General features: G+C 48.3%; 1 protein-coding gene across 3 annotated transcripts; it reads left to right on the forward strand.

The window, feature by feature from the left end:
• Positions 1-1,655: 1,655 nt before the first annotated feature.
• On the forward strand, positions 1,656-20,927 carry LOC146271975 (cyclin-Y). Of its 3 annotated transcripts, XM_084707529.1 has the most exons (12): positions 2,319-2,729; positions 2,935-2,994; positions 11,557-11,631; positions 12,340-12,360; positions 13,033-13,067; positions 13,930-14,024; positions 14,700-14,735; positions 14,857-14,914; positions 15,351-15,470; positions 17,230-17,396; positions 18,291-18,453; positions 18,643-20,927. In XM_084707529.1, exons 3-12 carry the CDS (start codon positions 11,565-11,567, stop codon positions 18,757-18,759), a joined length of 879 nt encoding a protein of 292 aa, XP_084563655.1. In that variant the 5' UTR covers positions 2,319-2,729; positions 2,935-2,994; positions 11,557-11,564; the 3' UTR covers positions 18,760-20,927. The 3 variants fall into 3 exon arrangements, with proteins under 3 accessions (XP_084563653.1, XP_084563654.1, XP_084563655.1); XM_084707527.1 differs by lacking the exons at positions 2,319-2,729; positions 2,935-2,994 and adding an exon at positions 1,656-2,140; XM_084707528.1 differs by lacking the exons at positions 2,319-2,729; positions 2,935-2,994; positions 12,340-12,360 and adding an exon at positions 1,657-2,140.
• Positions 20,928-21,428: the final 501 nt, after the last annotated feature.

Genomic DNA, 21,428 nt, shown 5'->3' on the forward strand with positions numbered 1-21,428 from the left:
TGTTCCATAATACCTTTATAAATTGTGCTGGTGAACCAACCCTGTCAATAAACTGGTTTCTCTAGTGTATACTGAAAGGCATCATTGCTGTAAGTCGAGGCAGTGCTCTCTTCAGAATGAATGGTTTGGAATGTAGAGCCTGGAACTCCGTGAGCAAACATTCTGTTCTGACATCTTTTCTCACTATGACATCATCCGGCCTGTTGTTATTCCCTGTGGAAAGTCTAAACACAGCCCTTTACCCAACTGCCTCAAAGGCTCTGTTGCATAGCTGCAGATTGTAAACATATCAACAAAGATGACCATGATGACACTACATTATCAAATCCCACTGATTATATTTTGACACATTTGTGTAGAATCAGATTTGATCAAAAGTCAAGAAGGAGAAAAAGCTTCTGGTCTATGAACACGCCAAAACTAGGAGGGGGAAGTCAAAATTCTTAGGGTTGATGTGTAATCTATGTTTAATATTTCATAAGTGCAGCATTGCAACATCTTCCATTAACTTCTTCCTGTGGTTGCAGTGGAAATTTCCGCCGCAAGACAAAACGCCCCCTCGCGGTGGACGAGACTGAAACACGGTGGCCTGGAGTTCAGGCCTCACCCTTCCGTACCAACTGAGCCATACTGACACCTAGTGGACACTATATAGTATCGCACCTCAAAAAAAGGTTTCTTACACGCAGTAAGAAATTAACAAATGTAAGGTTAACAATATTTGCTTATTTGATTTGTTTATTATTAAATGGAGCTCAGTTCAGCCCAGCACATTTTTGAGAGCTTGTTGTTTTTAACGTTTATAAATCAGTTGGTTCCTACCAGTAGGCCTACCTGGTAATCATCGAGAAGTTTACCTATTCAATGTATCAAGAGAAAGGTAATAAATTATCCGGTGAAACTGGTGACTTTACAACGGGGCGAAATATTATATAAAAGGGACCAGATGACACCCGTTAAGGCTCTTTTATCTCTGAATGGTTTTAGAAAAAACCTTGAGGTCACATATCGGTGAGAGTCACAGAGACGGAAACGCCGATCCTTCATTTAAACAAAATCCAGATATGTTGCATGAACCAAAATGTGTGGTTTTAAACTATCGGCAAAGGAAATATTATGTTTTTCAGATGATAGCGTATTTCGCTATTTATTTTCAACTTATTCCGAATATTTTGACCGAACTGTCAACCCTTTATTAACTTTTAATAGCCTGTTTCAAAATGCTTAGACCAATGGTCTGAACCCAACGATGATGCCTAAGGTCTGTTCATGGCTCTCCAATCTTGATTCCTTCTGACAGAAGCATTCAGTAGCCTACAGCTTAGAGGGCAACATCCTACTGCGCATATGACAGTCAAGCCAAGCCTATACCTTTGTCTGTTGTGTAAATAACGTCAAATACCAGTCCTTTGTATTGCTTAGGCCTTTCACCCACTGTAATGTGGTGGGATGCCCTACATTCAATACAAAGCTCTCATGATTGTGGGTGATATGTTCTCATCCTGTTCATTTTCGATTTGAGTCAAATGCACGAAAAAGAAAAAAGCTCACGTTTTATTGTCATGCACACTTTCTCTCCATCTCGCCCTTTCTCTCACAGCTAATTTGTTACCACCCACTTGAACCGGAACCTTTTCAAGCGAGCTACAACAACAACTGCCGTTGCTCTGACAGCGGCAGCGATTTTGTAGGCTACATCGCTAGGCTCTGGTTGAGCGCCCGTTATTCAGCAATCATGCTTTGATTTTTGGACAGCGTTATTAATGCCAGTGTTGCTCCAACTCATCCGGAAGCAGGCAACGGCACTATTTGAGTTAAATACGGTTGCAAAATATACATTTTCCACATTTTATCGGACAGCGCGAACATATCAATGGTTGTGAATTCAAGCGCTGGTCGCGGGTGCGGTCCCACCCCGGCGCTTTGATCGTACCGATCTAAGCGTAGTCGTATAATTTTCGGCGACAGTCTTAACGACTTTGCAAGATGGGGAGCACTACCTCTTGCTGCGTGTCGTCGAGCCCGAAGATCCGGAGAAATGCCCATTCAAGGCTGGAGTCATACCACCCCGAGCCGGAGTTGAGCAGGGAAGACACGGGCTGCAACCTGCAGCACATTAGCGACAGGGAGAATGTCGACGGTAAAGTATTAAACGGGCCATCTCAGAACGGAGTAGGTAGCCGATGTTTGAGCAAGATATGGGCGTGTTTTGAGAAATGGTACGCATTCTAAGTGCAGGTTGCGCGTTGTCAGTTAGCCTACTAGTATCTTGACAGCTTGTACTTGCACGACGAAATATTGATAGAGTATATAAAGAGGTTATCAATTCCAGATTCTTTACAAGCCGTTTTCATTACGAGTGTTTTTTTGTTGTTGAACGGCATGGTATCGGATGATGAATGTCAGTTCAAACACAATCCATCTTTGGTCCTCCTATCATATTTACAGTTCACGTTTACAGTTGTCAAGCATAACCCATGCTGTGGCTTGGTCAGATATTGACTGACACAGTAAATTATTGACTTGATTGCGTGGTAGCATCCAGGTGTAGCCAACCATTTATTCGCTTTATTTAAGCTTGGTAACTGTAGGGTCTGCCTGGTTGTCTGATTGTGTCGTATGGAAATTTGATGCTGGCGGTATGGAACAGACTGCTTTGTGCTCTTCTTTGTTTTCAGCGCGAGCGTAAAAGAGTGGAACTATGGAACGCGGAGGGCCTCCATTGACACGTGAACTAATATACATCACAATACATTCACTCCCGAAAGTGTCTACAAAGTGGTTCGCCCATATTCGCTCCACCGTGGACTGGGACAATTAATTTCTCAAAATGATTTTATTATAGACATATTTGTCTGTGAAAATCGCATCCATTCAATACGCTTGATCACTCTTGATGACCAAATTACCAAAAGATAGACTTTCTTTCCACAGTGCATATTCGGTAGGCCAACAGACCCAATTGAATTTTAAAGATCGAATCTGTTAGTGGAGGTGAGGTAAAGTGTTCCTGCCTGCCCTACATCTGCTTGGCTGGTGCATCAGGCCAGTCTGACAGACAGGAAACACACATGCACGTCTGTATTCTGCCATTTGTTTGAATGAGCCCCGAATGTCTGTACAGAGCGGCCTGGCTTGTCGCTGTCACAACACGAGCTCCCCCTCAACACGTCACACATTCAGGAAAGCAGCTTTTCGTGGATAGAAAGCGAGACTTGAGGAGGAGACGAAGGAATGGCTTCCACTGAAGCCATTCTGCTGGAGGTTTTTCTGTTCCTTTATAGAACCTCAGCTCTCAGACTTTACATCCCATGTTCCTCTGTGAGGTCATAAGACTTATCATAAGGTCACAGTACTCATCACGATGTCACAATACTCTTCATGACGACACAATACATGTGTGTGTGACTGTGTAAGCTGTTAAGATGAGGGAGAAGCGTGACTATGGCAGTGTTGGTCTGTGTGAGTTCAGACACTATGGCCTGCTTGGACATGAAAGCCTCTCTTAGTCTCCTGCTCTGTGGTGTTATCTGAGGTTCTCCCCCCCCAGCCTGCTGCCTGGGGCGCACTGGGGCCTCGTATCAAACTCACCCCAGGGTAGAACTCTCCAGTGAGATCCTTAATGGAGCCTTTTAGAATGTGGATGTGTTATGAGGGGGGAAAAAAAGATGGCTTTCCCCTCCGAAAGGATGAGCAGGGAAGCCAACTCCCTTCTTACCCAGGCCGCACCAGAATAGGCCTCAGCTTGTTGGTATTAAACTGTTTAAAAAAACAGGTATTTTATTGGTTGTGAGTCATAGACCTTTCGAGTATAGTGGATGTGTTTTGTTTAGAGGGTTTGTTCTCCTTCTCCTAATATCTCTCTCCCATTATCCCTTGCACTGTCTTTTTTTTTGCTCTCTCTCTTTCCCTTTTGCTCTCTGTCTGACCTAACAGTGATTAGTATGTCCCTTCCCAGCTGGGATTTGAGGCTTTGTAAGCTATGTCCCTTAACAGCTTCCCTCCATCGCTCCATGGAGCAGGAATCACCCTCCTCTCTCATCCTCTCCTCTCCTCTCTCCCCTCCTCTCCTCTCTCCCCTCCTCTCCTCTCTCCCCTCCTCTCCTTTCTCCTCTCCTTTCTCCTCCCCTCCTCTCTCCCCTCCTCTCTCATCCTCTCATCCTCTCCTCCTCTCCTCCTCTCCCCTCCTCTCCCCTCCTCTCCCCTCCTCTCCCCTCCTCTCCCCTCCTCTCCTCTCTCCCCTCCTCTCCTCTCCTCTCTCCTCCACTCCTCTCTCCCCTCCTCTCCTCTCTTCCCTCCTCTCCCCTCCTCTCCTCTCTCCCCTCTCCCCTCCTCTCTCCCCTCCCCTCTCCTCTCCTCTCCTCTCCTCTCCTCTCCTCTCCTCTCTCCCCTCCTCTCCTCTCTCCCCTCCTCCCCTCCTCTCTCCCCTCCTCTCCAGTACCTTACCCTGCCTGCCTTTAAGCAAGCTCAGAGTCAGGATTATATTGTTGAAGGATTTCTCCACCTCGGTGGTGTGTGTAATCCAGCTATCTCCAGTGTGGCCCCCAATTCACCAGACAAGGACTCGAAAATACGGCATTGAGGCTTGTAATGATGCATTTGTTTTATATATTTGACATGTCAGTGTACTGAGAGTGAATGTAACCGATAAGGTTAATGTTTCTCTCAGCTGTATGTTTGAACCTAAACAGCAAAAAAGCTGTAGTCTAGGTTACCAAAGACAGAAGTGTCTCATTATACGTTCTTGTTAAACATCAAAGAGACTGTGTCTGAATCCAGAGCCTTAATTTTCATGGAGGATTTGTTGATGAGCTGTTATGTCACGGGTCGGACTGAAATCTGTCATTACTCTCTTTGATAGAAATGTACTAGAACTGATGTGATGTTTATTAAGTGGTACATTTTGTCTGTATATTTTAAGGAATGGAAGAGGGAGAAAGTGTGTCTGAATTATCTTTGTGTGTCTGTTTGCGTGTCAACGTGCGTATGTATCTTTGTGTGTTATGTGAGTGTGTATGTGTTTGCGTGTCTGTGTGTGTGTGTGTGTGTGTGTGAAAGAGAGAGAGAGAGAGAGATGCTCACAAAGAGAGAGACTGACTCGGAGGGCTGGGGAGACAAAGCTGTCTTATGATCTCCCTCCCTCACAAAGCTCTGTTGTGTGGTCTCTCTTTAGGCTGTTGTTCTCTCTGAGGCGCCTGGCATCAGCTGAGGGGCTTATATTTAGGTTAGGTGTATGGACGAGTCTCTCTTCTTCTCTCTGTATCTCCCTTTTACTCTCTCTTTCTCTTCACCTCTCTCTATTTCTATTTTTCTTTCTCTGCCCCCCCCCCGCACTCTCTCCCTTTCTGTCTCTGTATATGTATATATTACATTTTATTCAATTCACTTTTATCCAAGGTGACGAACAAATACTAAACTGTCTGTGTTTATTCACAGATGAATAGCCTTGAACGGTGTGCAATATTTCATTAATACAGACCACACAATTGTTGTTGCATGATAACAATTTAAATTACAGTTTGTGTACGTAAATGTATTGGCTCATTTGCATCAGTGCCTCTCAACCTATCAAGCCTTGCATCGGCCCTTAATGACAGAGGCCCTCTTAGTCTTAACACTCCAGTACTCAAGCCTATCAGGAACTGTTAACTTCCTCTTCCTGGTCAGAGAGAGAGAGAGAGAGTGAGAGACAGATGGATGCAAGTCTGAGACTGTTACCATCTAGTTAATACCCATCCATTTCTACACTACCATCTCTTTTATTCTTCTGTTTGTGTGTGTGTGTTCTGCACCTTCATCTCCCCCTCTTTCTCTTCCTCTCCCTTCATCCTCAGCTCCTCCATTGCTCCTCCTCCTCTCCTATTCCCCTGTGATAGGCTGCTGCCTATAGACACACCCTCATCTGACTGTAAATGAGGAGAGCGAGACTCTGCGTCCTATTTCCTTTAATACCCAGTGGTCTCCCGGGGGGAGAGAGAGATGGGTAAGAGAGAGGTGGGAGGGAGATGGGGGAGATGAAGAGAGGGAGATGGAGATGGAGATGGAGATGGAGATGGAGAGGGAGATCAGAGAGAGAGACAGAGAGAGAGACAGAGAGAGAGACAGAGAGAGAGACAGAGAGAGATGCAGAGAGAGAGACAGAGAGAGAGACAGAGAGAGAGAGAGACAGAGAGAGAGACAGACAGAGAGAGAGACAGAGAGAGAGAGAGACAGAGAGAGAGACAGAGAGAGAGAGAGACAGAGAGAGAGACAGAGAGAGAGACAGAGAGAGAGACAGAGAGAGAGACAGAGAGAGAGACAGAGAGAGAGACAGAGAGAGAAGAGGTAGAGACTTCAAAGCCCACTCTTGAGCTCTCTCTCAGCTCTTCTGTCTCTCAGATCCCTCATGCACACACACACACACACACACACACGCACGCAACACACGTGACTCTCTAAGACAAACTCATATGGACACACACATACACAGTGTTTCTCACACATAGACTAATTTGTGGCGGTGCGCCACAGAATCAACACTGGCCGCCACATACTGCGTTTCGTTATATATATATTTTTTAATGCCATCTAAAACACGCAGCGTATTCATTCAGCTGCATTTTCTTTCCCTGCTGTCACTCACAACTCTCACATACACACACAGTCACAATGTCAGCACACGTTAGCAACGACGCTATGCGATATCTGCAAGCCTTCAGCATTAGCACCGTAGCTAAGTCTAGGAAAGTTGAGGTTACTTTTCGCTAGGTACCTACGAACATGTCTTAATCTGCTAGACAAGTGGGTTCCCCATCGTTCTTTTGGTGAGCTGTCTCACGAGCCTTCAGAATTGGTGTTTATTTGCCATGAAAGTTACACTTTACTAGAAAAACTAGAAAGGTTACAGCATAACATGAGGAGAGAGGAGGAGAGAAAAAGGCAACCCCCAGACAATGCTCCTAGAGGAGTACAGTGTGGGAACAGGCAAAAACCTCAGCACATAAGCCCAACAACATTTACAAAGACATGTGACTTGCAACGGGGAGTGTGGGGGGGGGGGGGGTAGACAAGCAGCATCTGGACCTGCAGCCATGGTAGGCGCTGGTCACAGACCCGCCAGCCACGCTGGGGGAACAAGCAGTCGAAGGCGTTGGATGGGGGTGGGGGGGTGGTGATATCTGTAGTAGGTGAGAGTTAATGTGTGAGTAGGTCTGGGTTGGCGCCCTCGACCTAGGCCACAATCAGTCCGGTTGTCCCTATGCAGATTGTGTTGCAAGGAGACATCCTTGGTCATGACCCCGGCAGAGACCAAACCACAGATATCGGAGAGAGATTCGTTAGGCATTGAAGAAAGAGTAGGAGAGGAGGACAGCATCCAACATAGCTAATACATATTTAATTTTTCTGTGTAACAAACCACCCCTCCCCCGCCACAAATTGCTTTCTAATCTGTGGGAAACACTGCACACATCATCCCCATCTTCACCCCTGCAGTTCCAGACTCCTGTGCTTTATTCACACAACACTCCCTCCCTCCCTCCCTCCCTCCCTCCCTCCCTCCCTCCCTCCCTCCCTCCCTCCCTCCCTCCCTCCCTCCCTCCCTCCCTCCCTCCCTCCCTCCCTCCCTCCCTCCCTCCCTCCCTCCCTCCCTCCCTCCCTCCCTCCCTCCCTCCCTCCCTCCCTCCCTCCTTCCCTCCCTCCCTCCCTCCCTCCCTCCCTCCCTCCCTCCCTCCCTCCCTCCCTCCCTCCCTCCTTCTCTCTCCCCCTCCCCCCCTTTCATCAGCTGGCTCTCTCAGCTGCTCAGAGAGACAGCATAACAAACAACAACTCTGCTCAGAAACCCTCTTTCATTATAATTATCCTCACTCCCACATCCTAAACATACACACATGCACTAACACATGCGCACACACACACACACACACACTCTTAGCCTCACATCCTCCAGGATCTAGATGTCCAACAGGAAGCCCTGGTCCCTCACAGACTTGGTAACCACAGTAATCAACAGCTTGAAATGTCATCTGCACCGTCCACTGCCTCATCAGACAAACTTCACACAGACTTTGTCACACCGACAGTCTCAACCCATCTCTCTCTCCCTCTCCCTCTCTCTGTGTGTGTGTGTGTGCCAGTAAAGCAGTGGCCCTCTCTCTGTCTGTGCTTCCTTTCTCTGCCAGTAAACTCCACTTCAGTATGTCAGGTTTTCAGGGAGGACGAAGTCATCGATTGATTTGTAGACGAGTAATGAGGAAGACATTTACTCCATCATGCGGTGAGTGGTGGAGCACTGCTCCTTAAGGACACTTCACTGGCTCCTGCTGTGCTGGGCTAGGTTAGGCTGGGTTAGACAGTGCTAGACTGGGCTGGGTTAGGCTGGGTTAGGCAGTGGTAGGACAGGCTGTGCTGGGCTAGGTTAGGCTGGGTTAGGCAGTGCTAGACTGGGCTGGGTTAGGCTGGGTTAGACAGTGCTAGGCTGGGCTGGTTTAGGCTGGGTTAGACAGTGCTAGGCTGGGCTGGGTTAGGCTGGGTTAGGCAGTGCCAGACTGGGCTGGGTTAGACAGTGCTAGGCTAGGCTGGGTTAGACAGTGCTAGGCTGGGCTGGGTTAGGCTGAGTTAGGCAGTGCTAGGTTGGGTTAGGCAGTGCTAGGCTGGGCTGGGTTAGGCTGGGTTAGGCAGTGCTAGGCTGGGCTGGGTTAGGCTGGGTTAGGCAGTGGTGGGACAGGCTATGCTGGGTTAGGCTGGAGACCTAGACAGAGAGTGACTTCCAGGAAGGATGTATTTTGTGGATCATCCATCATTTCACGTTTCATGGGAGACTACAACTGCCATTGTGAGAGAGTAAGCGATTGTGTGTGTGTGTGCGTGTGTGTGTGATAGATAGATCATTCTCCCTAATGAGAATATTCTGAAGGCAGTGGGGATGTGTGGGAGGATTGTCTTAATGAAGATGTATGCTCCAAGGACATTAATTGGCCAGTCCAGTTTAATGATTGGCCAGTCCAGTTTAATGATTGGCCAGTCCAGTTTATAGAGGCCTGTATATTGCCCCAGTGAAGCAAGCAGTTTTTTAGGTAGTAGACAGCAAACTGTGTAGATGAGAAAGCTGGGAAGATTTTCGTTTTTAGACAAGTGAAACTTATAAGCCAAGTTGGGCTTCCTATTAACACAATTCTTGTTTAGGTAACCCAACCTGCCCCTGCCTCTTCACTACATGCACTTACCCCTCCCCCAGACTGTGCTCTACTGCACCTTTCTAATAGCCAATCCCCCTAACCCTTGATACCATTTAATGACATAACATGGCTCCTTACGTGGTAGTTAATGGAGCCTTAATGGAACCTTAATGTAAAGTGCCTCCAAATGCATTATCGGATTCTGGCTCTTTCACAGTCAAGGATAAGAAGGTAAACTCGTATGTGTGCACTGATAAGGACTGGTGAAGGAGCGGTTCTGAATGACGTGTTCTTTTCCACTGGACTGAAAGGTTCCCCAAATGATGACTCTGCTTTCTCTCTCACCCCTCACAATCTCTCTCTCTCTCTCTCTCTCTCTCTCTCTCTCTCTCTCTCTCTCTCTCTCTCTCTCTCTCTCTCTCTCTCTCTCTCTCTCTCTCTCTCTCTCTCTCTCTCTCTCTCTCTCTCTCTCTCCTCACCATTCTCTCTCCCCCCCCCCCTCCAAAAAAAAGCTGCAGCCAGTGCAGTTGTTTTAAACCCACCACCATCTCTGCCCTGTTCTGCCCCTGCTCTTTCAGACAACAATGGTGTGTGTGTTGAAACGGTATTAGGGGGGATGGAATAACAGTTGGCGAGTGTTAGCTTAGCTCGCGAGAGCCAGGCGGAAGTTTGAGGAACGGACAGTGTTGTTTTTTTGGAGGGGTTTGTGTGCTGTTTACCTTTCCAAGATGTTGACATAACAGTGGCTGGCAGGGTCACCCGCATGGGGGGCTCGTGTCCTCGCTAACGCTGCAGACCAGAAGAAATGGCTGTCTAGTGCCAGGAAACATTTGGATTGTAATTCAGCCTTAAGGGTGTGACATGCCAATAGAGAGCAAAAGAGGGATGGAAGAAAGAGGAAGAGAGGTAGGAAGGGAAAGAGAGGGTGAGGAAGAGAGGATTTGACCATGCCCTGTTATTGTTTTTAATGCAAACATGTGTGTGTGTGTGTGTGTGTGTGTGTGTGTAAGTACGTATGTGCCAGTGGCTGCAGCCCTCACGTCCCCGTTCTCTCTGTGTGAGCTTAGGCTCTCTCACCCCAGCAGCTCCCATTGTTAATTCATTAAGCCTATCAGGGAACAGCAGGCCGGCAGCCTGTGAGCCGATAGGCCGAGCCTCTCTAGTTACACAGCTGCAGGTGGTGACTCTTCGTTAAAGGTGACCTCAGGTGGGCCGGATCCTGTTTCTGCTGCAGCCCTGCTCTGCCAGGCCCAGCTTGGTCTCCTCTCTTCCAGGCTGCCTGTATGAATGTGTTAGTGCCCACCTTGTCATTCTCTTCTAGACTGTAGGGCCTAGAGAATAGGGATTTAGGTGTGTGTGTGTGTGTGTCCCATCCGGTGTTGTGGTGTGTTTTCTCCTTTCGTTCTTTCCTAGACAAGTGGGATTAAAGGTGTGTGTGTGTGTGTGTGTCGTGTGTGGGCATGTATGTTTGTGTGCATAATATGCGCATAGCACGTGTGTGTATGTCCCCTGTCTCTACCTTTCCACTATCTAAGCCCCCCTCCACACACACACACACAAACACACACACTCTATGCCCACCCCCCTCCCAGTAAAGCTGTTTATAGTGGCCACCTCTCAGTTGTGGGCTGATGAGACTGATGCAGCGGATGACAGTGATGCAGCGGATGAGAGTGATGCAGCGGATGAGAGTGATGCAGCGGATGAGAGTGATGCAGCGGATGACAGTGATGCAGCGGATGAGAGTGATGCAGCGGATGAGAGTGAAGCAGCGGATGAGAGTGATGCAGCGGATGAGAGTGATGCAGCGGATGAGAGTGATGCAGCGGATGAGAGTGAAGCAGCGGATGAGAGTGAAGCAGCGGATGAGAGTGATGCAGCGGATGAGAGTGATGCAGCGGATGAGAGTGATGCAGCGGATGACAGTGATGCAGCGGATGACAGTGATGCAGCGGATGAGAGTGATGCAGCGGATGACAGTGATGCAGCGGATGACAGTGATGCAGCGGATGAGAGTGATGCAGCGGATGAGAGTGATGCAGCTGATGCTTGTTTGTTTGCCAGGCTGATGTGTTCACACCGGCAGCTTGGCTCTGTTGTCTTGAATTATGCATGGGTCATGTGACTTGTCACGTGACTGAACTGAGAGAATGTAAAAGGGACATTATTTAGCTGAGCTGAGGGGATGCTGTTCATAATAGCAAACTCCATATGCAGTACTGATGCTTCACCTGATTCAGTTTGTACAGTTCCATCCAACAGAGCTTGTTGTGTGTGTGTGTGTGTGTGTGTGTGTGTGTGTGTGTGTGCCACCATCCACAAGCTGGCTGACTACACTGTAGCATTTATCCTCACTGTTCTACAGCACCCACTCACGCGGTGTGTTGTTCTGTGTCGACAGAACTCAACATGGAGTACAACCCATCTGACCATCCCCGCGCCAGCACCATCTTCCTCAGCAAGTCTCAGACCGACGGTGAGTTTCTCCTCCAGCAGCTTCTGGTCACACACAGGGAACCAACGCTGGATTTACATGCTGTTATCGTACGGGGATTTTTAGAAGAGCGTTTTAATGTTTATGGTGTTTCTGGTGTGCACAGATGAGAGAGGTAGAGTAGTCTAGTGTGTTTCTGGTGTGCGTGGTTAATCGCTTCTCAGAACCTGTTTACCGGACACAACGTTGATGTTAACCAACGTAACACTGCTTTCTTCATGGATTATAAATGCGTTTCACCACATGAAACTTTCTCATATCTTGTCTACACAAGACAGTGCTAAAGCAATACCTGTTTGAAGTGTTCCAGGTATAATTTATAAGTTGTGTGTGAGACAGTGTGAGAAGCAGTACTATCCTGTGTTTGGGGTTAGACAGGTATACAGTACTATCCTGTGTTTGGGGTTAGACAGGTATACAGTACTATCCTGTGTTTGGGGTTAGACAGGTATACAGTACTATCCTGTGTTTGGGGTTAGACAGGTATACAGTACTATCCTGTGTTTGGGGTTAGACAGGTATACAGTACTATCCTGTGTTTGGGGTTAGACAGGTATACAGTACTATCCTGTGTTTGGGGTTAGACAGGTATACAGTACTATCCTGTGTTTGGGGTTAGACAGGTATACAGTACTATCCTGTGTTTGGGGTGAGTCAGTAGTAACTAAGCTCCTGGTTCCTGTGTTTCAGTGGAGGTACCTAGCAGGCCTGGTGAGTAGAGACCCCACAGGGTTTCTGCCTCTCTCTAGCTGTCGGCTCTGCCTCGCTCTCTCCCTCCACAACAGTGGCTCTGAAACTGTTTTCAAAGCGACACCTCTGTTTTTGAATGTAGCGAAAATATTTGATGTTGTTGACATCCTGTTTTCTATTCTAACATATTTCTTTCCATATCCCCCCCCTGCTCTCCGCCCATCCCATAATATCCACTTGCTCTCTCTATAGTACTTCCTAGCATCTCCTCTGCCGTTGCAATTACGCATTTCCCCTCCTGCTCTCTAGGGGGCGCTCCTCACAGTTTGAGAACCACTAGCCTGCTGTCTCACTGTCCTAACAGTCCACTGTGTGTGTCTCTGAGCCTGTGTGGATCTCTTAACATGTCTACACAGCCTGTTGTATCTGTTGCCATTGAGCCTCAAGAGTCCGTGAGATGATTTCATTGTGAAAAGTCCTAATTTCTTGTGTGACTCGTGTCTCTGACGTCGCGAAAACTGTCATGTGGCTTAACATCCTGTTGCTGTTATCCAACCCCATGTTGATGATAACTCATCCATCACTAAAGCAGATTTATACCTCCTCTTCATCTCTCTTTCTCTTCCATCCTGCTGTATTTAACCTCTCTCTCTCTGTCTCTCTGTCTCTCTCTCTGTCTCTCTCTCTCTCCAGTGCGTGACAAACGGAAGAGCCTCTTCATTAATCACGTGAGTTCTGACTGTCTTCTTGCTTAACAAGATGAAAATCAATGCTGCTGGATTTCTATCAGGACCTAATCTTTCCTTGTGCACATCTCCTCTGCTGTTGTATAGATTGTTCTTTTGGGCAAAAAGAATTTACGTGGAGTTTCTTGTTTTGTTTTACTAGTTAGCCCACATAGGGGAGTCCAAGGTACTGTTCAAGACTGTTGATTATTCCTTTTCACCCATTTTGCCTGCCTTCCATTTCACTGTATCATGGATCATTCTGTCAAAGTTATTATTGCACAGTAGTGTTATCGGTTTTGTTCACCATACTTTAATTAGCTAGCTTTTGTCATCAATACATCGGCTTAATGACAAAAATGTCAAATATGATGGTATTTTCCAAACCTTCCCCTAGGAGATAAATGGAGCACCTGCCCAGTTATCTATGACACTGTCATGACTCCATTCAGCAGTACATATTGCTGAATAAGACCTACTGCATGATAATCTGCTTTTACAAACACCCACCTATCTTCTCCATTTATCTTTAATATACTTCCACTTCTTCCTACACTTCAGATCTGGATTATAAACGATTCCAAAGAGCTTTATTGTCTGTTTTAGTGTGTGGGGGGGGGGAATATGCTTTTATTTGACCCTTCTGAAACACGATCCTGTCAGTGTTTGGAGAGAGAAGTAACTACATGAATGCATTACATCCCATCTGTCTGTTTCCCAAGCATGGCCATTACTAGCCCGTACTGCACAGTAGTCTGTGCAAGGACAAAAGAAAGTGCGCGTATGTTCATGTGTGCACGCCTGTGCATGTATGTGTGTTGCTGTGTGTACTTTACATTGACACTGTGTGTGTGTGTGATGGTAGCACGGGACAACTAGACGGAAACACAGTTCCTGCTCCACCATCTTCCTGGACGACAACACCGTCAGCCAGCCCAACCTCAAGTACACCATCAAATGGTGAGCAGCATCCCTCCCCAATAGCCCCACCGCCCAACACACCACACACCCCCAACACCCCCCCCCCCCCCAACACACCCCACCCCCAACACACCCCCCCCCCAACACCCCCCCCCAACACACCCCACCCCCACACACCCCACCCCCAACACACCCCCCCCCCAACACACCCCACCCCCACACACCCCACCCCCAACACACCCCTCCCCAACACACCCCACCCCCAACACACCCCTCCCCAACACACCCCTCCCCAACACACCCCTCCCCAACACACCCCACCCCCAACACACCCCTCCCCAACACACCCCTCCCCAACACACCCCTCCCCAACACACCCCCCCCCAACACACCCCTCCCCAACACACCCCACCCCCAACACACCCCTCCCCAACACACCCCTCCCCAACACACCCCACCCCCAACACACCCCTCCCCAACACACCCCACCCCCAACACACCCCTCCCCAACACACCCCTCCCCAACACACCCCCCCCCAACACACCCCACCCCCAACACACCCGCACCCAGGCAGCAGTAATGGCACCCACAGACACACACGTCCTGAGAAACACAACAGGCTGGCATGGATGCTTTAGTGACTGTGAGACATGTGAAGTTTTACAAGTCATTTATTTAGTAATTGTCTTTTTTCTCTGTGTTTCTGTCTCAAGTGTTTCACTTGCTATATACTACCACATCAAGAACAGGTAAGTGATGCTTTTTTCAACTGTCACTCAGTACTGTTGGTCAAGAGAGAGGAAGGTGAGAGGGTTTAGCACGCTAGCCAACGCAAAACAAAAAATGTGACTTTTTCTGAATTGGTTTTAGGGACACGGATGGAAGAATGTTCCAGGAAATTTTCGACGAGATGCTTCACCCTCTCTCGGTAAAACATCTGTTTCCTGTTATTTTGTAATTGTGTTGTCTGTAATAAATGTTACAGAAGGGTGAGTTCAGTCAAGAGTTTAGGGTTGAGGCTATAGGGACCCCTGTGGTAGGGGCACAGCGCTGGATGTGTTGATGCAGGTGCTGAGAAGTGTTTCTATCTCTCTCTTACCCTCCCCTGCTCTCTCTCCCCTCTCCTGTTCCCTCTCCCCCCCCACCCTGCTCTCTCTCCCCTCTCACCCCCCCTGTTCTCTCTTTCCCCCCCCCTTTTCCCTTTCTCCCCTCCTTTTCCCTCTATTCTCCCCCCCACCCTGCTCCCTCTCCCCTCTCCTTTTCCCTCTCTCCTCTCCCCCCCACCCTGCTCCCTCTCTCTCTCCCCTCCTTTTCCCTCTCTTCCCCCCCACCCTGCTCTCTCTCTCTGTCTCTCTCTCTCTCAGAAATCAGAAGTGCCGTCAGACTACAACAAGCACGACCCGGAGCAGAAGCAGATCTACCGCTTCGTCAGGACGCTGTTCAGCGCCGCGCAGCTCACGGCCGAGTGTGCCATCGTTACCCTGGTAACGGCATGGTGGGGTGGGGAGGGATGGATGGACAGACGGATAGTTGGGTAGAAGATGGATGGATGGAGGTTGGCTAGATGAGGATGGATGGAAGAATAGATGGATGCATACAACCCCCAAATCCCTCTACAGTCGAAGCTACTTATTTAATGAGCTTTTCAGTCTATGTCTGCCTACCCTGGGGCTCTGCTAGATGTAGTAGAGTCAGGATGAATCTGGTAAAACCACTGTGTCGTCGTCGTCCCCCCCCCCCCCCCCCATCATTTTGTGGTTGTCCTAATATGTAGGCCACATCCATACTGAGAACCAGACATTTTATTCTGGGGATAACTCACAACCCCCCCCCCCTCCTCCCTGAACTCCTCATCACCCCACAACCCTCCCCCTCTCCTCCTCATCCCTCCCTCTCCTCCTCATCCCTCTCCTCCTCATCCCTCTCCTCCTCATCCCTCCCTCTCCTCCTCATCCCTCTCTCTCCTCCTCATCCCTCCCCCTCTCCTCCTCATCCCCCCTCCCCCCCCCCCGGGGAGTGTCTCTCTCTGTGATCGGCAGAGACAGGTCAGGGACGTGTGTAATCGGAGCATCCCTCAGTCCTGTGTTGTGTCTCGGACGCCGTGTCGTCCTCCACAGCTCTGCTGCTCTCTCCTGCAGAGGTGAAGGCAGGGGAAGTGTTGCCATGGCTACGCCTCATGCCGTGGGAGTCCTACCACCATACTGTTAGTCATGTTAGGGGGACGCCCCAGTAGCTCACTGGATAAGGGTGTGTAGGTCGAGGCCTTACCGCAGAGATCTGGGTTCTAATCCTGCATGTCTTCTCTTCTTTCTCCCTCCCTGTCACGCCCTACCTACAAACTGTCCGAAAAAGCGCGAAAAACGCCCCAAAAATATATATTCAAAAGAGAGATATTTTGGATGTCTTTTCCAGTACGCCAGAAATGTCAGTTTTTTAATGGTGGCCTTTTGAAACTAATAAACCCAGTGACATCATAGTTTTGAGTGAGTTACAATCCTGCTCAGTTGAATCAGCACCCAACAAGTCAGCCAGTGAACACCTCACTCAGTCTGGCCTGTCCAGCCCTCACAAACCGGCTACTTAGACATCTCCTGGTCGACTGCATCTCCCTGCAGGCCTGTTTTACTCAGTGACACTAACAAGCCGGCCACAGTTTGATCAGTCATGAACAGAAGGAAAGAAAGGATGCCTGGAGACAGCATCTGACAAGAAGGAAATTCTGAGGAAAAAAAGATTGTCTCTTATGTTGAACCAAAGAACACCATTATCCAGTCCAAGTCATCTTTAATCATGGCCTAACTTCCTCACTTCTTCCTTGCCTCCCTCCCTGCCTCCCTCTGCCCCTTCCCCCCTCTCCCTCCTTCTCTTTCTACCTCCCTCTCTCCCTCCTCTCTCCTTCCCACCCTCCCTCCCACACCTATCCCTCATCTCTCCCACCCTCCTTCCTCTCCCTCTTCCCTCATCCTTCCCCTTTCCTTCTCCCTCCCTCCCTCCCTCCCTCCCTCCCTCCCTCCCTCCCTCCCTCCCTCCCTCCCTCCCTCCCTCCCTCCCTCCCTCCCTCCCTCCCTCCCTCCCTCCCTCCCTCCCTCCCTCCCTCCCTCCCTCCCTCCCTCCCTCCCTCCCTCCCTCCCTCCCTCCCTCCCTCCCTCCCTCCCTCCCTCCCTCCCTCCCTCCCTCCCTCCCTCCCTCCCTCCCTCCCTCCCTCCCTCCCTCCCTCCCTCCCTCCCTCCCTCCCCGGTCCAGGTGTACCTGGAGCGCCTGCTGACCTATGCAGAGATCGACATCGCTCCAGGGAACTGGAAGCGCATGGTGCTGGGGGCCATCCTACTGGCCTCCAAGGTGTGGGACGACCAGGCAGTGTGGAACGTGGACTACTGCCAGATCCTCAAGGACATCACCGTGGAGGACATGTGTGTGTGGGGGGGGGAGCGGGGGTGGGGGGGCGGTGGGGCAGGGGGCGGGGGGGGGCGGTGTCCATCCATATGTCCATGTTCATGTGTCTTCCGTGTGTGTGTGGGTCAGTTTGTCCGTGTGTGTGTGTGTGGTTATGTGGGTGTGTGTTTGTCCATCCATATGTCCGTGTGTGTGTGTTTATGTGGGTGTGTGTTTGTCCATCCATATGTCTGTATGTGTGTGTGTGTGTGTGGGTGTGTGTTTGTCCATCCATATGTCCGTGTGTGTGTGTGTGTGCGCTGTATCCCCAAGCTATGTAATCGTGACCCAGGTGGGAGTGGCCACAGCTCTGGGATAGAACTGTGTGTGAGACTGACTGGGCATGGCTGTTCCCAAAGGAGACACTTCCCCAGGCTAAATATAACTGACCTGTTTAACAGCCCACATCTGCATGCGAGAGAGGGACGACTGTTTTTTAGGATGCTAACTGAGACGTCCTCTGGATGGCCTGGTCATCTGGCGTTCAGCAAAGTGTACCTTGTACTTGAGTCTTAATGCAACCAGTGGTTAATGTATTCATTCATTAACATGTTGCTATTATGTACAGAAACCACCTGAGGGAGATAGTATAACCAAAGAAAGAACAGATCTATTTATCCACATTTACATTACATTTAGTCATTAAGCAGACGCTCTAATCCAGAGCAATTTACAGTAAGTACAGGGACATTCCCCCCAAGGCAAGTAGGGTGAAGTGTGCCCAAGGACACAATGTCATTTGGCACGGCAGGGAATCGATCCGGCAACCTTCTGATTACTATCCCGACGCCCTCACCGCTCAGCCATCTGCCTCCAATCCTCCTATCCACTCTGAAACTGACCTCTGACCTCTGATCTTTCCTCTGGTCCAGGAATGAGTTGGAGCGTCAGTTTCTGGAGCTGCTGCAGTTCAACATCAACGTCCCCTCCAGCGTCTACGCCAAGTACTACTTTGACCTGCGCTCTCTGTCGGAGACCAACAACCTGAGCTTCCCCCTGGAGCCTCTCAGCAGAGACAAAGCCCAGAAACTGGAGGTTAGACTAAATGAATAACTTGAGTATCAACTTTGTTGTTATTTTACTGTACATTGTGAAGTGATCGCTGTAGGCAAGCTTAACAGCTTTGTGTGAAGGTGAAGTATGACTAATGGAGTCGAACAGCAACGTTAATAAACCACATGCTACTGTGCGGTGTTGATATGGCTGTTGTCATCGTGTCCCCAGGCCATCTCCCGGTTGTGTGACGACAAGTACAAGGACGTGAGGCGCTCAGCCAAGAAGCGTTCGGCTAGCGTGGACAACCTGTGTGGGGTACGGTGGGTCCCGGCCATCCTGTCCTAACCTCCAGCCACAGACCCAGGCTGGGGACCGGGCTGGGCCTACAACTGGGACCGGGTCGAGGGCTGGGTCGAGGGCTAAGACTGGGCCTAGGACTAGGTTTGAAGCTTGGACTGGGTCTAAAACTAGGTTTAGTGTTGGCGCTGGGCCCTAGGGCTTGCATTGGAAGTGGGACTCGAACTAGGTTTGAGACTAGACCCGCGACTCGGTTTGAAACTAGGTTCTAGGGATGGCGTCGAGATGGATCTGACGCTCACCGTGGGACTGGAACCAAGTCCCCTGCTCTTGGACGGGGATGGAACCTGTGAACGTGTGGAAACTAGAACTAGACCCAGACCTGGAGGCTGACGACAGCACGCCCATCCTCCGGTCCCTCCTCCCCTGGAGGGGGAGCCCCGCTCAGCCTTCACCCTCCCTCGGCCCCGGAGGAACCAGTCCTCAGCCTGTACGCTCACTGGTCCCAACGTTCGACACCATGTTTACTGTGGGCAGGAGGAGGACTGCCCTTGGCTTCACTTTGGCTTCCTGAGATTAACGTGCTGCAGCTCTAGGCAACGGGTAGCCTCTGGACTAACCTACAGGTATTAACGAAAAACGGAACGAGAGGAAAAGAGGGGAGGTGGAAGGGATGGAGAGAGGAGGGGTCTAGTTTACCTTTAGGATGGTTCTGTGGCTTTTTATTCACGTGTTTTTATTAATACTTTTATTCTTACGGTTTTAATTTCAACTGTTACACACACATGCAAACTAAGTTTAGTATTTCCCTCGGTGGAATCACTGAAGATGAATCTCCTACATTTCTTTATACGCAAATGACTTGAATCAGTGAATCGACCACTTTCATTAAAGGTTTTACTGTAGAAGTGCGGTGCCCGTTTGAATTAAATACTTTTGTACTCTGACAAATGAAGTGGGTCTCAAAGCTCATCCTCCTGCATGCTTGGATACCAAACTGGATCAACCCACCTCTCCCATCGCTTACATCAGCTCAACATGGCTGCCAATGCATTTTAGATTTATTTTCTCGCCAACCACTCTTCCAAACCACTTCACTGCTCAGCCTTCGGTCCTGGCGAGTTGCATCTTCATAGTGTCCAGTTCTCCAGATAGAGTTAGAGACACACACTCAGAGAATCCTGCCTTTTATACTTAGATGACCTTACTACTAAACATCCTCCTTAAGGAAGGTAAGGACTAGCCAATGACTGCCACCAAGACCCTCTAAATGAAGCGTGTGAGCTACAATGAGAATCTTGTTCCCGTGACGGCCACTATCTTTAATAGTTCGGTCCAGTTTTGACATGGAGAAGATTGTGGCCACCGTCAAGGGCGTCACAAAAATAGTTTTAATTTGGGGAAAAACTGTACTTGGATTCCAGCGTATGATTATACTGTATGATTCCAGATATGATTCCAGGGTTATGATGCATTCCAGATAAGTAAGAGTACCCATTAATGAACATAAAAACAACCGCTTAGAACGTCTCTCTCTTCTGATGCTACATCTCTACTATCTCATACAAGAGCACATGGCGATTTGTTGTCCTTGTTCCAAATGACTCCTTAAGTGACCATTCCTTGATTCCAAATTACCTCCTCAAGTGACCATTTTTGGATTCCAAACGAATCATTGAAATAATTCCTTGATTCCAACTGAATCCTTCAAGTGATTCCTTTCTTCCAGGTGGCTACTTGATATGTTTGGAGTGCTTTCATGTACGTGGTGAAGTCAACAGAATTCAAAGCGAGAGCATCTGAACATGATTAGAAATGGATTTTATTTTTTAAATACCTTTTTGTGTTTCGACTTGTTTATTGTCTTGATGTTAAGCTACAAATGTTTCTTTTCTTTAAAGAACAAACCTGAACTCTGAGCCAAGTTCTATATAGTACAGTATTTTTCCCTTTAAACTTTAAGTTTATTCTTTCTGTCTTTTACAGTAAACTTCGTTTTTTCCCCAATTATTCAAATGTTATAGTTTCATCCAGGATCAGTATATGTGTTTTTGTCAAGATTCTGACAACAAAGCACTAGAATATAATTATTTTGCAGATCAACATTGTACAGTGTATAAAAAAAGAATTTAAGTAATGAGAGATCATTAACTTAATTGTGTAATATTTATATGAAACTGTTGAGTTGTGTTTCTAATAAAAGGAAATGCCCTTAATTGAGGTCTCCATTCTTTTTAATGAGCAGCAGTGTTGTTTGCATGAAAGACATAGATTAACTCAAAATTAGGTTTATTATTTGTATTTATTTTCATTTTATACGTTCAGCGATAAAACAAATTAAGTTTGTTTTAGTAATGTGAACAGTATAGCTTTCTCTCTACCTCCGAAACCTTAGATGAAATTAAAATGTTTTTTTTTTAACCAATTAACAATAACAACAAACGTATCATAAATTGTAAAGCACTGATGCCTGAACCATTGTTTCCAGTCAAACAAACCGACACAGATATCTTAACAATGCTTTGACGGCAACATGTTTTAGATGTGGTAAGAATAGCCTACAAACACAGGTCCTGACCTCAGCCTGACGGATGGAAAGCTGTTAAAACACTTGTGATTCTTCTGAGGGTTTGGTGTGAACGTTACTCTGAGCGTGTGGAGACTGCTGGTGAGCTGCACTGAGACGAGACAAGAGTTAAAGAGAGGAGAAGTGAACG

The sequence above is a fragment of the Hypomesus nipponensis genome, chromosome 10, assembly GCF_054491055.1.
Source record: "Hypomesus nipponensis isolate SF chromosome 10, ASM5449105v1, whole genome shotgun sequence".
NCBI classification, from domain to species: Eukaryota; Metazoa; Chordata; class Actinopteri; order Osmeriformes; family Osmeridae; genus Hypomesus; species Hypomesus nipponensis.

Excerpts from the sequence above, each read along its gene's own strand:
- LOC146271975 (XM_084707527.1), top strand. The coding sequence starts at position 1,987 with ATGGGGAGCACTACCTCTTGCTGCGTGTCGTCGAGCCCGAAGATCCGG. Across the intron at positions 14,736-14,856 it reads TACTACCACATCAAGAACAG|GGACACGGATGGAAGAATGT; the intron begins GTAAGTGATGCT and ends AATTGGTTTTAG. Across the intron at positions 17,397-18,290 it reads GACATCACCGTGGAGGACAT|GAATGAGTTGGAGCGTCAGT; the intron begins GTGTGTGTGGGG and ends CCTCTGGTCCAG.